We start from the raw sequence: 12,332 nt of genomic DNA, 5'->3' as shown, positions 1-12,332 counted from the left end.
CCATCTTCGGGGCTCCTTTGTCTTTGCACTCGATCGGATTGCCTTTGCCCTTTCCCACGAGGGAAATCTCACCCAGTCGTAGTCATCGCACTGAAACACAAGTTACATTTGGCGCCCGACCGTCACGCTCATCTACACGCGAGTCCGAGACATGTGAAGACGCCCCGCGTATTTGCAGCTTTGAGACCGTGATGCCACTCAACGCCGTGATCAGTAGCCGCCCTTGTCACGCATTTGCGACCGTGGCGCCCGCGACCACGACGGTGAAACACGCTGGCGTCGCTGATCGATCGGAGGTCAAGTGGTGCACGGGCCGCGTGAATTCAGAAAGCGGAACGGAGTTTGAGTGGCTCCACTTGATCGAGTACCACAGAGCTGCACGCGACATTCGCTCCTCTCTCTGCATTCATTCTCGTCGTTCAATCACTCACTCATCCCCTTCCTTTACGCGCGCAACATGCCCGTCCAACAGGTGCAGTTGATCAAGTCGGCTCGTCCCCCACCTGCGACTCTGTCGAGCCGAGTATGGGACTTGTACTTTCCCTTGATGCTGGTGACCCTGATGCTCTACCACGGTCTTATCCCCGCCATCTTCCGACAGCTTTCCTTTCTCTTGCACCTCCAGCCTCTCAAATTCCTCAGTCCATGGCAGTTTCGCGACGGTGTCTGGGGAGCATCAATGCCCAAACTGCTTAAGATGTCTGACGAGGCGCATCACGATGCGAAGAAATGGCTGCTCACTACTGCCAAGGGCAAGGTCCTCGAAGTAGGCGCTGGCAGTGGGGAGACGATCAAGTATTACGACGAGGCAGCCATTGACCACCTGTACGCACTCGAGCCATTCGAGCCTGCCGTTCCACATCTTGTACGCTCCATCGCGGCGAGAGGCAAGGCCTTCGAGCGGAAGAGCACCGTAATCGCGCACGGCATCCAGGACGATGCTGCACTTGCACGTCACGGAATCAAGCCGGGCAGCCTCGACGCCTTGGTACTCGTGCAATGCCTCTGCTCTATCCCTGGTGGACCTGAAGCGCACCTCGCACGCTGTGTCGAGCTCGTCAAGCCAGGAGGGGTAGTGCTCATGATGGAGCATACGGCGCAGCTTCACGACCCGATCGCGGCCGGCGTGCAACGCATCCTTAACCCTGCATGGCGATTCATGGCCAACGGCTGTGAGATGACGCGCGACTCTCTCGGCGTGCTGATGAGGCTGGACTGCTGGGAGAGCGTGGAGGTTCAGCGAGTCAAGGGACAGACTGCCTCGGCCTTGTTACCGCAGGTGTATGTGCGGGCTACCAAGGCTGGAGGACAACGAGCAGGCAAGAGGTAGTGGTGCGCAGGCAATGAAAGCATCATCGTTTCTCTCTCGTATCGCGTGAAGTGTACAGAACAGCTCGACAATCAACCAGACAGGGAGCAAAGATGTGTAGGGTAACAGGCCCCGCTGCCTTCTCTTTCCCTCCTATCCGACCTCTGCATTTCCTCCCTCTCCTTCGATGGAAACCTCCTCGCCCTTGCCCTCCTCCTCGTCTACTGTCCAGCGCCCGCCAACCGAACAGCGAACACAGTCTGGTCCCCAATGAAGACGATCTGATTCCTGCTCGCCGCCACAGATTCCCACACAGGGTTTCGCTGGAGTTGCGGCGGCGGTCTCGGAGGATGATGCGGGACGATCGCCGGTGGAGGCAGGCCGTAGGGTGACATGCCTGGTGGTACGCCTGGCGGCGGTGGGCGAGGTGGGAAGCCGCCTGGCCCACCATACGGCGTCATTGCCCCAGGAGGACCTGGAGGCGCACCTGGGTAGCCGCCCATGTACCCTGGAGGCGGTCTCGGCGGGAAGCCGACAGGCGGGCGTGGCGGGCCGTACTGCTGGTGCTGGAGCTGCAAGTGCGAGCTGGCCGACGAGGCTGCGGAGGACGCCGAGCTCGAGCTGGAGGACGCAGGCGGAGGGACGTCTGCAAAGAGGCAGCGCAGGTTGTACCCTGTGATGACCTGATGCAGTGCCCCCGTCTCTACGTGCCTCACCTCGATGAAGCTTGGCTCGAATGCGAGCACGTACGGGTGGTGGAGCGCGAAGCTCATCGGGTTACCCTCCCAATGAATGATCCAGTTGCCCTTTGCGCGCCAGCCATTCTTGTTGACGTAGAATGCGAACTCGTCATAGCAGAGCAGGAACTCGCCGTCTATCCTGTAGATGGCCAGAGGCTTCACCGTCTCCTTTCGATGGACAAAGTCGAGCGACGAGTCGGCAGGGTCCAGAAGACCTTGCGTATCGAGCGTCTCGAGATCGACGATCTCGAAGCCCTTGGTGCAACCGACGCAGAGTTTTGACTTGAGGAAGTGAATTGAGGACGACTCGGTCGGGATGTAGAACTCCTTGAATACGCGCAGCGTCTCCTGCCCGCCCTGCAGGAGCTTGCGGAAGGTGGGCTGCTTCTTTCCTCGCACATTCTGCTCGATGGGCTCCAGTGTCTTGATCGTCGAGGAGAGCGAGGAAGACTTGACGACGCACACGAGCGTACGTCCCAGGCATTGGCCTGCCTTGAAGAATGACGTGTGCGACGAGATGCGACGACCACGCTTGAGTGAGCCCATTGGGTCTGAAGGGTCGAGCGCGTCTAGCGTAAAGGTGTGGACTGATCGCTCCGCGAGAATGATGAGGATCTGGTACTCTTCCAGCACGTCGATCTGTGTCACTCCCGGCAGGGGCAAGACCTTGGTCGGCGGTCGAGCCTTCTCGCGCAGGTCGCTGAGGAAGACACCGTCGTCCGTCCCATAGATGATGCGCCGTCCAAAGTCGAAGGGCACACTGCAGTTGACCTTCTGCTGGCCAATGAAGAAGTTCTCGCTGAGCGTAATCGTGTCGAAGATGTTGGAGCGCTGTCGCAGGATCTCCTGGCGCTGCTCAATGTGTTCAAACCATTTGCGTCGCCCGACGAACGTGCTAGCCCAGAGCGTGAGCGAGTACCCCTTCCTGCCCAGATACGTGAATGTGAGAGCATACCCAGTTTTGGCATCCTGCTTAGGCGCAGACCCTGATGGAACACCCCCGCTCAGCCTGTTGCCCGTGGAAGTTTTGCTCATGACCGACTTGGGGCGCGTGGCGTTGCCTTTGCCGGTGGGCACCTCGTCGTACACAGTGACGATGAGCAGCTCGAGCGGGATCGGCTTGCGGAAGACTTTATACAGCTCGTTCTTATGCACCGTCTTTGCCTTGACCATGAGGAGGGCGTGGTCGAACAGGAAGACCTGCAGCTCTGCCGACTCACTCTGCGTACCGCCACGCTTCTTGAGCGGGCCCTTGAAGACGAGCTCGCGCTGCTCGTCGCGCAGGCGCAGATCCACCGCCTCTCCTTGCTTGAAGACGAGTTGCTGGTCCAACTGCGCAAGGTTGAAGCGATTCTCACTCTTGCCCGTCTCGACGTTGACTTTTGTCAAGAACTCCTTGACAATCTTGACCACCTTGGGCAGAGCGAGCTTGTCTGGACTTCCCTCTGGGGTCTGCTTGAGTACAGCTTCGAGAAGTAGCGGGTATCTCGCAAGCCTCGTCGTCGGCTTGGTGAGGTAGCCATTGAGCTCCAACTTCCTCGATTCCGGGCGACGCTCCGTCTCGTCGACGAATTTGGCAAAGGCGGGATTGGAGGCCTTCTCTTTCTCAAACTCGTACTTGCCGTACAGCTGGTGCGCTCCATACTTGACAAAGGGTTGGAAATGAGGCACCATCTCGAGGAAGATGTCACCAATTCGCTCAACGACGGCTTGCTGCTTCTGCCGCTTGGTGAGCAGCTCAGCCAGCTTCGAGTTGACGGCATGTACCTCGAGCACGTTCCAGAAGACTTGCAGCACAAAGTCATCGCGACGAGCCTCGGGGATGATGTCCTGCGTCTTGAGCGGCTTGATCCAGAAGTCGCGCAGGTATTCGAGGTCCCGCACAAAGTCCCGCTCCGTGTAGATGGCTTCGTTGAGCAGCTCCTGTCGCTTGCGCTCTTGCTCTGACACGCTTTCGAAGACTTCCTTGGAGACTGACTCGGCCCACAGCGCTCCGGGTTCCTTGACGTCGCCCAGCGACTCGCGACTGATGGCGCGCTTCAAGACCGTCTGCGGCTTCATGTTGAGGCGAGCCTGCTGCTCGAGACGACGCGGGCAGGCAATGCTGTAGCAGAGGCGATCGCGCGTACATGTCGGGCTGTAGCAGTCGGTCAGGAGCGTGAACACTCCGGTAGGTAGCTCATCCTCGTCTTCGGCCGTGCCGCTTGCAGTCGAGTCTTGATGCATCAGAGCGGGGGGTGCGCCGCGGTGGCCGTCCTTGATGGAGGAGGCGGCCGACGTGGGAAGGCTAGCCTGCGAGCTGTCCAAGTGGGGGACTTGCAGTTGATGGATGCCTGGCGACTTGCCTTCGTCGCCAAAGTGCTCCGTCTCTGATCCAAAGGGGCTAGTGAGGCGCGTACGGAACTGGTAGAGCTCGTTGGGCGAGTCGCGCAGTCGATGATCGTACGTGACGTCGTGGAAGAACTTTTGCGCATCGAGGGCACGGCCGAGCAGGAGCGCCAGATTCCTGTCCGTCGTCTTGATGATGTATGCAATGCGATCTACGGCTTCTCGCCCGTCGAAAGCGTCCTGATAGGTAAGACCATCCTTCACCCTTTCCGCTACTGTCACCCTCTGTTTGAACGAGTCTGCCACACGCGAGAGGAGGGCGGGATATACCAGCGGTCCTCTTCTGTTGGATGGCATGGCCGAGGTGCCCACCATTGTGCTCGCATTACTCGACTGGTACGACATGGCGTTGCTCACGACGCTTGGCCGTTGACCTTGGCCACCCATGCCCATGGACATGGCCCTGTGCTCGAGGCGAGGGTTGCGAGTCGCGCCCAGCGAGGGGGAGTAGCCTGCCTGCGTGTGGCTAGACGCTGTTCGTTGTCGGGGTGGCCGTTGCCACATGTCCACTGAGCTGGCTGTGCCGCCACCATCGCCGCCATCTCCGGTCATTGGCGTGAAGCCGCCTCCAAAGTAGTTGCTGCCCCCACCGAAGTTCGTCGTGCTTGCCGTTGCACTCCTGCCGCCGTGATTGTAGAAGGCAGCAGCGCCCGGTGCTACAGGGACGTTGTGCGTCGAGTTGGCAATTGACCTCCGGTCTGACTCGAATGATGCCTTGCGCCTAATTCCGTCGTAGATGGACGACGCTGCAGAGCTGATGGAGCCGGGGACTGGAGCTGAGGCTTGCGGTTGGCTTGCTATTGAGGCGGGTTTACTGACAACGGGCGAGGGATTTGCCGGGGGAGCACCAGCTGCGCCGTAGTTCTCAAATTCTATGCGCGAAGAGGGCGATGCGTCAGTGGGTCAGTAGGGCGGGCGTGGGTCGGCATAATCTTCTGCCTGGACTCACCTGAGGCGAAGGGATCTCTGCCGTCATTCGTCGGCCCCGGCGTCCTGAAGTCCTCGTCCTCTTCTTCCACCGGCGCAGGAGGCGGCAACCCACCCAGTCCCTTTTGCTTCGGTGAGACAACCTTGCCATTCGATGATGAGCCATTACTATGCGTCGAGCTACCGCCATCAAGCGAAAGCCCCTTGAACCAGTTGCTCTCGTCAACACCATTCTGTCCACCACTACCACCGCCGCCGTTCAGCTCGAAGCTAGGTAATCTCGGCGGATCTACACGTGGCGAGCTTGCCCTATTGTTGAAAGAGGTAACTGAGCTCGTAGCACCCGCGCCAGGTGGCTGACGTCCGTAGATGGACTCTGCCGTCGATGATGAGATGCTGGGCCGCGGTTCTGAAGAGGCATCGGTCTGCATAGAAGCTCGTGCTGGTGCATAACCGCCAGCGCCCCCTCCATTGTACTGACTGGCGCCCGAGTGGAAGTTGGCATACGCGCTCGCAGGCGTCTGGCCCTTTACGCCTCCGTATGACGACTCGGCGCCGATGCTTGATCCAGCATAGGGCGTGGAAGGGTATGGCGAGGAGCTCGAGGACTGCGAAGTGAAGGACGGGGTGACGCTCGAGCGTCGATCCGGGTGATCGTAGCCGTATTGGGATTGCGTTGGCTGGTAGTAGCCTCCCATTCCACCACCGGGACCAACTGGACCGCCATACCCTCCAGGCGCATTCCATCTCGCAGCTTGTGACTGCGATTGCTGCGATTGCTGCTGCTGCTGCCAGTACTGCTGTTGCTGGGGATGAGGGTACTGGGGGTACCCACCGCCACCTACATTAGGAGGAGGCTGAGCGACAGGGCCCTTTGGCTTGGCTGTCGGGCGACCAAAGATGTTCTCGTAGGCCGTCGTCCGTTTGTCTGGCCCTCCGCTGCTCATGGCGGGCAAGAGACGCTCAGATGTCGAGAGCTCGTCGTGTGCGATTCGTCAGAGTAGTCGTCGTCGCAGTCGTCGGCGTCGTGTGCAAATGAGTAGCGTAGCGTCAAGCCATGAAAGGTGAGCTGTTGGCCGGAGCAAGGAGAAGAAGGCGAAGGCGAGGGCGAATCGTCGAGTCGAGTCGAGAAGAGGGAGCCGGCCAGCTGAGCTGAGTACGGAGTAGCAGCAGCAAAGACGATTGATGATGTTGGCGGCAAGCAAGCAAAGCTTCGGACGGGCCGTCCGCGTGAAGTGCAGGAGCTGGTTTGGGCGGTAGGAGCGGCTGCAATGGGTCGTACCTGAGGCAGGCCGCTCGCTATGGTTCGGAGAAGACGAGGGAGTAGGGAGTGCGGAGCCAAGTGGGCCGCAGGAAAGCAATTTCCTCTTCGCACGACGAGAAGGAAGGATGACGTTGACCTGCGCGCGTCGCACAGCAAGAAGAGGGTCGGAAGAGGGGCTGCTGCGATTGCGACTGCGACCAAGAGACGATGAGTAGCAGCAGTTGGTGGTGAGGATCTCGCTCGCTGCTTGCGCTCCTCGCTGCCTGGCTCCTGCACCCTCCTCCCCCTCCCCCCTCCCTCGCACTCGACTCGACTGGCTCGCCCGCCCGCTCGCCCCGTCTCGCCCCCTCTGCCTGCCTGGGCCGTACTTCGAGACACGGCGCAGCGCCCGCCCCGCCTGCCTGCCTGCCTGCCTGCCTGCCCGCCACGCCTCGGTCAAGGGAGCAGGCAGGCCCTCGCTCTCGTCGCTCAAATCGGCCGCCGCCGCTGCCGCCGCCGCTCAGCCCAGCGCGAGGGAGCCCGCTAGACTAGCCCTAGCCTGGTTGAAGCTTGCCCCGCTCACGCTCAACTCACACACACAACACAGTCGGCGTCTTGTTCCGCCCGCAAAAGTGGAACCACGGTGATGAGTGATATTTCGAGCGCAGCCAGCGATGAGAACGGAGCTGAAAGGATGTTACGAGCGATGCCGCGAAGGATGCCGCGAGTGCTATTCACAACTTGATATCATTTCATGATTAGAGAAAGCGTTGAGGTCTGAGGTAGAGATGATGGAGGAGCGTGCAAGAGCGGTGGCAGCCATCTTGAGCGCGGACGTGACGCGTGACACGCACAGGGGGGGGGGGCGAGATTGAGTATGAGGAGGGGTAGTTGGAGGTGTCGCACGACCGATCACAAGGGGAGCGCGCCGACACCTCCCAATCACAAGGGGAGCGCGCCAATGCTCGACAGCCATAGGGACATCTAGGCTGGCCTGCCCGCCTGCCCGCCTACCCTCTCACTTGGTCTTCTTGTTGTTGGAGCTGGCTACCCTGCTCCTCGTGCTGCTGGCCGGTCCATAGCCGTACGGCGAGCCACTGACGCCAGCTGCCAACTTGAGGCGGTCAGCGATGTCCATGCCAAAGTAGACAGCGAGCGTACCCGGGATGAGCACCCAAAGGCAGTTGGGCAGCTGCGCGACAACGATGAAGGAGAAGATCGGTCAGTTCGAGTCTCTTGACGGGAGGGACATCCTCCCCTCGCCCGTATTCTTGCCGCTGCTCACGATGTAAAGCGTCAACCACGTCCTCCAGTCGTTGCTCCCTGACTCGCACATTCCACAGTAATAGTCGCAGAGGAAGTAGAGAATCGTCTTTGAGCAAGTCATCGTGACTCCGACCAGTCCAGCGACGGGCGCAGAGGCACGCTTAGCGTCATCGTCCGAGTGGGCGAGGTAGAGGTAAAGGAAGTTGACGAGGTTCTCTACGACGTTCATCGTGGCTTGGGCGGCAGGGAAGCCGAGCTTCTTCTCCCAGGATGAGACTGAGTAGACCTTGTCGATGAACTCGTAGAGGTCGTAGCCGGGCCAGAGGAAGGCAAGCTTCCCGTTCATGGCTGTGAGCGAGGAGTAAGGGAGCAGGTAGGGGATGAGCTAGGGCGCAGCGGGAAGGCCTAGAGTATGGCACTGCACGTACACTTGAACGAGTGAGGTCGCGCAAAGAGGAATGAAAGGTCCCAGCTGGGTACGCGATGGAGGGAAATGCGAGTCAGCGCGAGCACCTGGTACATCGATAGAACGGCGCGCCAACTCACAAGACGACGATGGACGAGCAGCTGCAGTAGCAAGAGGGTAGGGGGGACAGGGGAAGGGAGTGGGATGTCAGTAGACCGCGATGGCAGAGCGCGCCAAGGAGCACATCGTCACTGAGCTGAGGGAGTCTGGCATGCCATCTCCTTCGCTATCGCCACAACGCCATCCCCACTTCTCCTCGTACTCACGCAATCCAGAAGACGACAAACTTGTTAGGCTTGTGGATGGGCCTCTCGCCGTGGGAGATCTCATTCGCGACGGTCATGCTTGCTGCTGCTGGGAAGGGGGGAGGGAGAGAGGGGAGGCGCAATGGATGGATGCTGGAGCTTGTTGATGGCAAGGTAGGAAAGAAAAGAGAGTGTCTCGACCAGGGAGGCTTCCACTCCCATCATCCCCTACCCACCCATCCAAGGAAGCGGATTGGCCGTGGAGCATCCAACGCTGCTCGTCTGCACGGCCGCATCGCATCGTCTTTGATCCCTTTTCCGCTCCGCCGCACGACGCCCTTGCCCGTTGCTCCGCCCATTGCCAATCCTGGATTCCGCTTCCCACGACGGCCAGTCAGTCCGTGCCACGTTTTTTCCAATCCGCTTCAGGGCGCGTCTGAGCCGAAGATTTTGGACTTGGGACTTTGGACTTTCGAGGAGGACGACAAAGCCGTCTCCACCATACCATCTCATCACCAGCAGATCATGGGCAGGCGAGCAAAGAACAAGCAAGCACCTCCTCAACCTTTCGTCGAGCGTTCAGCGGCTTCGTCGTCCTCTGGTGCGGCCAAGGGGAAGCGAAAGGCCTCTGACGCTGCGTTGCCCTCTTCCAAGGCGGGAGGAGCAGCAAAGGCGGCGAAGAAGGCGCCTGCAAGTGCTAGACCCGTAAAGGCTGCTCCCTCGAATGGCGTCAAGAGCGGCTCTAGGAAGGAAAAGGAGAGGAAGTGAGTGCCTCGTTGTAGCGAAGGAAGCCATTCGAGAGCCGCAGCTAATCAACCTGCCCTTCCCACCCACAGAGCCCTCTTCGCCGACAGTGCTGGCTCAGCCGAGGGCGATGACGATGAGGACGACGGCTTCTCCGGCATCGAGGATATGAGCGATCTCGACGAAGACAGCGAGAACGACGCCGAAGAGGCCCAGAAGGCTGGGATGCTGTCCGACGAGAATGACTCTGATGGCCTTGAGTACGAGGATCTGGACGAGGACAGCGATAATGAGCTTGGTGATCCTGATGACCGGGAGAGGGACGAGGAGGGCGAGGAGAGTGACTACATGGAGTCGGGCGAGGAGGGCGAGGAGGGCGAAGAGGAGAAAGAGGGGGAAGAGGGAGAGCAGGCAGACCCGCTTGCTTCTCTGGGCTTGCCGCAGGATGGAAGGCCCTTGACGGCAAGGCAGAAGAAGAAGGCTCTTGCCGAGGCGGAGAGGCTGGAGGAGCTGCTCAAGAGTCAGGGGTACTCGCTCGAGTCCGGAGATGAGGACGGCGAGGACGTCGAACAAGGCGAGGGATCTGGCTCTGAGCCTGAGATGAACGAGGACGAGCTCGCCTTCCTTAATGGCGAGGGTGGCGAGGGCGAAGACGAGGACGACGAGGACGAGGACGAAGACAGCCTCGAGGGCGAGGAGGACGATGGCATGTCCGAAGACGGCGAGACGTTCACCCTCCCCACTCTTGAGCAGCGCGAAGCCGAGAAAGTGCGCGGTGCCGACCTCCAAGTGGTACAGATGCGCATCACAGAGGTTGTCAACGTCCTTTCCAACTTCAAGCGTCTGGCGCCCGCCGATGGTCCCTCCCGCAGCGAGTATGTCGACCAGCTGCTCGACGACATCTGCAACTACTACGGATACAATCGCTACCTGGCTGAGAAGCTCTTCAACCTCTTCTCGCCCGCAGAAGCCATCGAATTCTTCGAGGCGAACGAGACGCCTCGCCCCGTGGTGATCAGGACAAACACGCTCCGCACCCGCCGCAGGGACCTGGCTCAGGCTCTGATCAACCGAGGTGTCAACCTCGAGCCGGCAGGCAAGTGGACTAAGGTCGGGCTTCAGGTCTTCGAATCTTCCGTCCCCATCGGTGCGACGCCCGAGTACCTCGCGGGCCACTACATGCTGCAAGCCGCTTCTTCCTTCCTGCCCTGTGTGGCTCTCGCCCCTCAACCGCACGAGCGAGTTCTGGATATGGCTTCTGCCCCCGGCGGCAAGTCTACCTACCTCAGTGCCATGATGCAGAACACGGGCGTGGTTTTCGCAAACGACTCGAACAAGGCTCGTATTAAGAGTCTCTCTGCCAATATCCACAGACTGGGATGCAAGAACGTGGTCGTCTGCAATCACGACGGCAGGCAGTTCCCCAAGGTCCTCGGTGGCTTCGATCGCGTACTGCTCGATTCGCCTTGCTCCGGTACGGGAGTCATCAGCAAGGACCCATCAGTAAAGATGAACAAGACGGAGAGGGACTTCCAGCTCCTTGCCCACCTGCAGAAACAGCTCATCCTCTGCGCAATCGACTCGGTAAACCCACGCTCCAAGACGGGCGGGTACGTCGTCTACTCGACGTGCTCCGTCGCTGTAGACGAGGACGAGTCCGTCGTCGACTATGCGCTCAAGAAGCGACCCAATGTCCGGCTCGTGCCGACGGGCATCGACTTCGGTCGACCGGGCTTCAAGTCGTACATGGGCAAGAACTTCGATCCCAAGATGGACCTGTGCAAGCGCGTCTTCCCGCACGCGCATAACGTCGACGGGTTCTTCTTGGCCAAACTGAAGGTGGAGCCGAGGAGTAAGGTCGTCAAGGAGGATAATGAGGAGAAGGCGGCCAACAGGGGCAAGGGCAAGGGCAAGGTTGCCGCTAAGGGTAGCGACGACGAGGACGAGCAGGACAGTGAGGATGTGGAGAGCGAGGAGGACGAGGCTGCAGGTGAGGCCGGAGCGTTTGGATTCAATGCTGAGGAGGACGAGGCGCTGATTCAGGCGGCTCAGCAGCGTGTGCAGCAGAAGAAGGGCGGCAAGGCTGCCGCTGCGGGTACCGCAGGCAAGAAGAATGCCGTAGGTGCCAAGACGAGGCGCGCATAGCTAGCATGTGTCAATTGCATTGTGTAGTAGTACATGGTTGAACCTGGCGTGAGATCATGATGCGGGTATCTTATATGCTGGCTTGCGGTCATCTCCTCGTGCTCATCCAATCGCGAGCCCATCCTGCCGCCGTAGTCGCAGCGTTAATGCCGACCTGGAAGCCATTGCCTGACACCACAGAAGCGGCCCCTTGTGGCAGCTGTGTCGACGATGCTGATGCTTTGCGAGCTTTGGAAGCGGCTTGAGCTGTAAGCGCACAGGAAGAAGGATCAAGTCAGTCCCTCTGTCTCGCACACCATCATCATCATCATCCCGCTTCTCTGCCCCCAGCACCCACCTTGCTTGACAATCTCATTGATGTTCGTCTCCAACACCAAACCGCCCTGTATCAGCTGACTGAGAATGCTCTGCACCTCATCGTAGTGGAAGATGAGATCCAGCTCGCAGACATTGGGGAAGAATCGATCGAGCGACTCGACGAAGACCTGAATGAGATCGAGGATAGCCAAGTCGGACTCGGCACTATCGACGACGAAGATGAAGCAGAGCGTAGCATAGTGTCTATATATGACGCGGTAGTCGTTGTCGATACCAGGGGTGGTTGAGGATGCTTTGGAAGAGGACGCTGGTGGTTGGAGGAGGGCCTTTAGCTGAGGCGCATCGAGAAAGTTGCACAAGCCTTCGTCTGGCCGATTGGATACGAGGTGGTAGATTGTGCGGATGAGGAGCTGCTGTCGTGCGGTGGAGATGGGACGATAGAATGTCGCTAAGCGAGCTTTGCCGTAGTTGTTGATGATGACGACTGATTCGACTGCCATTGTGGTGTTAGGGGAAGTTGAGGTCGGAGCAGGATGGAAGC

At 59.6% G+C, this 12,332-nt stretch overlaps 5 protein-coding genes across 5 annotated transcripts; 2 read left to right on the top strand and 3 right to left on the bottom strand.

Annotated features, from left to right (window-relative positions):
- Positions 1-547: 547 nt before the first annotated feature.
- On the top strand, positions 548-1,330 carry BDZ90DRAFT_221536 (hypothetical protein; the record flags this gene model as incomplete). The annotated part of the gene is made up of 1 exon (XM_025504482.1): positions 548-1,330. The coding sequence occupies one exon, from the start codon at positions 548-550 to the stop codon at positions 1,328-1,330; it is 783 nt and encodes a 260-aa protein (XP_025361500.1).
- Positions 1,331-1,430: 100 nt separating this feature from the next.
- Positions 1,431-6,487, bottom strand: BDZ90DRAFT_194265 (CNH-domain-containing protein). The gene is made up of 2 exons (XM_025503900.1): positions 5,387-6,487; positions 1,431-5,309 (listed from the first exon to the last, which is right to left on the bottom strand). The coding sequence occupies exons 1-2, from the start codon at positions 6,309-6,311 to the stop codon at positions 1,531-1,533; spliced, it is 4,704 nt and encodes a 1,567-aa protein (XP_025361499.1). The 5' UTR covers positions 6,312-6,487; the 3' UTR covers positions 1,431-1,530.
- An 894-nt stretch (positions 6,488-7,381) lies between these two features.
- On the bottom strand, positions 7,382-8,838 carry BDZ90DRAFT_232980 (hypothetical protein). Its single transcript, XM_025506465.1, has 5 exons — positions 8,606-8,838; positions 8,420-8,440; positions 8,302-8,345; positions 7,893-8,221; positions 7,382-7,799 (listed from the first exon to the last, which is right to left on the bottom strand). The coding sequence occupies exons 1-5, from the start codon at positions 8,680-8,682 to the stop codon at positions 7,626-7,628; spliced, it is 645 nt and encodes a 214-aa protein (XP_025361498.1). The 5' UTR covers positions 8,683-8,838; the 3' UTR covers positions 7,382-7,625.
- A 228-nt stretch (positions 8,839-9,066) lies between these two features.
- On the top strand, positions 9,067-11,555 carry BDZ90DRAFT_232979 (NOL1/NOP2/sun family putative RNA met). Its single transcript, XM_025506464.1, has 2 exons — positions 9,067-9,348; positions 9,421-11,555. Exons 1-2 carry the CDS (start codon positions 9,110-9,112, stop codon positions 11,471-11,473), a joined length of 2,292 nt encoding a protein of 763 aa, XP_025361497.1. The 5' UTR covers positions 9,067-9,109; the 3' UTR covers positions 11,474-11,555.
- BDZ90DRAFT_232978 (Adaptor protein complex sigma subunit) lies at positions 11,471-12,319 on the bottom strand. The gene is made up of 2 exons (XM_025506463.1): positions 11,811-12,319; positions 11,471-11,719 (listed from the first exon to the last, which is right to left on the bottom strand). Exons 1-2 carry the CDS (start codon positions 12,289-12,291, stop codon positions 11,562-11,564), a joined length of 639 nt encoding a protein of 212 aa, XP_025361496.1. The 5' UTR covers positions 12,292-12,319; the 3' UTR covers positions 11,471-11,561.
- Between the last annotated feature and the right edge of the window lie 13 nt (positions 12,320-12,332).

The sequence above is a fragment of the Jaminaea rosea genome (genome assembly GCF_003144245.1).
Source record: "Jaminaea rosea strain MCA 5214 unplaced genomic scaffold BDZ90scaffold_9, whole genome shotgun sequence".
Classification (NCBI taxonomy): Eukaryota; Fungi; Basidiomycota; class Exobasidiomycetes; order Microstromatales; genus Jaminaea; species Jaminaea rosea.
Note: the sequence above shows the minus strand (reverse complement) of the source record. Positions and strands in the feature narration are given on the sequence as shown.

Coding starts and splice junctions, on each gene's coding strand:
- BDZ90DRAFT_194265 (XM_025503900.1), bottom strand. CDS start 6,311: ATGAGCAGCGGAGGGCCAGACAAACGGACGACGGCCTACGAGAACATC. Junction 5,310..5,386: donor CAGAGATCCCTTCGCCTCAG/GTGAGTCCAGGC, acceptor CTTCGCGCATAG/AATTTGAGAACTACGGCGCA.
- BDZ90DRAFT_232980 (XM_025506465.1), bottom strand. CDS start 8,682: ATGACCGTCGCGAATGAGATCTCCCACGGCGAGAGGCCCATCCACAAG. Junction 8,441..8,605: donor TTTGTCGTCTTCTGGATTGC/GTGAGTACGAGG, acceptor TTGCTACTGCAG/CTGCTCGTCCATCGTCGTCT. Junction 7,800..7,892: donor CGTGGTTGACGCTTTACATC/GTGAGCAGCGGC, acceptor GTTGTCGCGCAG/CTGCCCAACTGCCTTTGGGT.
- BDZ90DRAFT_232979 (XM_025506464.1), top strand. CDS start 9,110: ATGGGCAGGCGAGCAAAGAACAAGCAAGCACCTCCTCAACCTTTCGTC. Junction 9,349..9,420: donor AGGAAGGAAAAGGAGAGGAA/GTGAGTGCCTCG, acceptor TCCCACCCACAG/AGCCCTCTTCGCCGACAGTG.
- BDZ90DRAFT_232978 (XM_025506463.1), bottom strand. CDS start 12,291: ATGGCAGTCGAATCAGTCGTCATCATCAACAACTACGGCAAAGCTCGC. Junction 11,720..11,810: donor CAATGAGATTGTCAAGCAAG/GTGGGTGCTGGG, acceptor GTGCGCTTACAG/CTCAAGCCGCTTCCAAAGCT.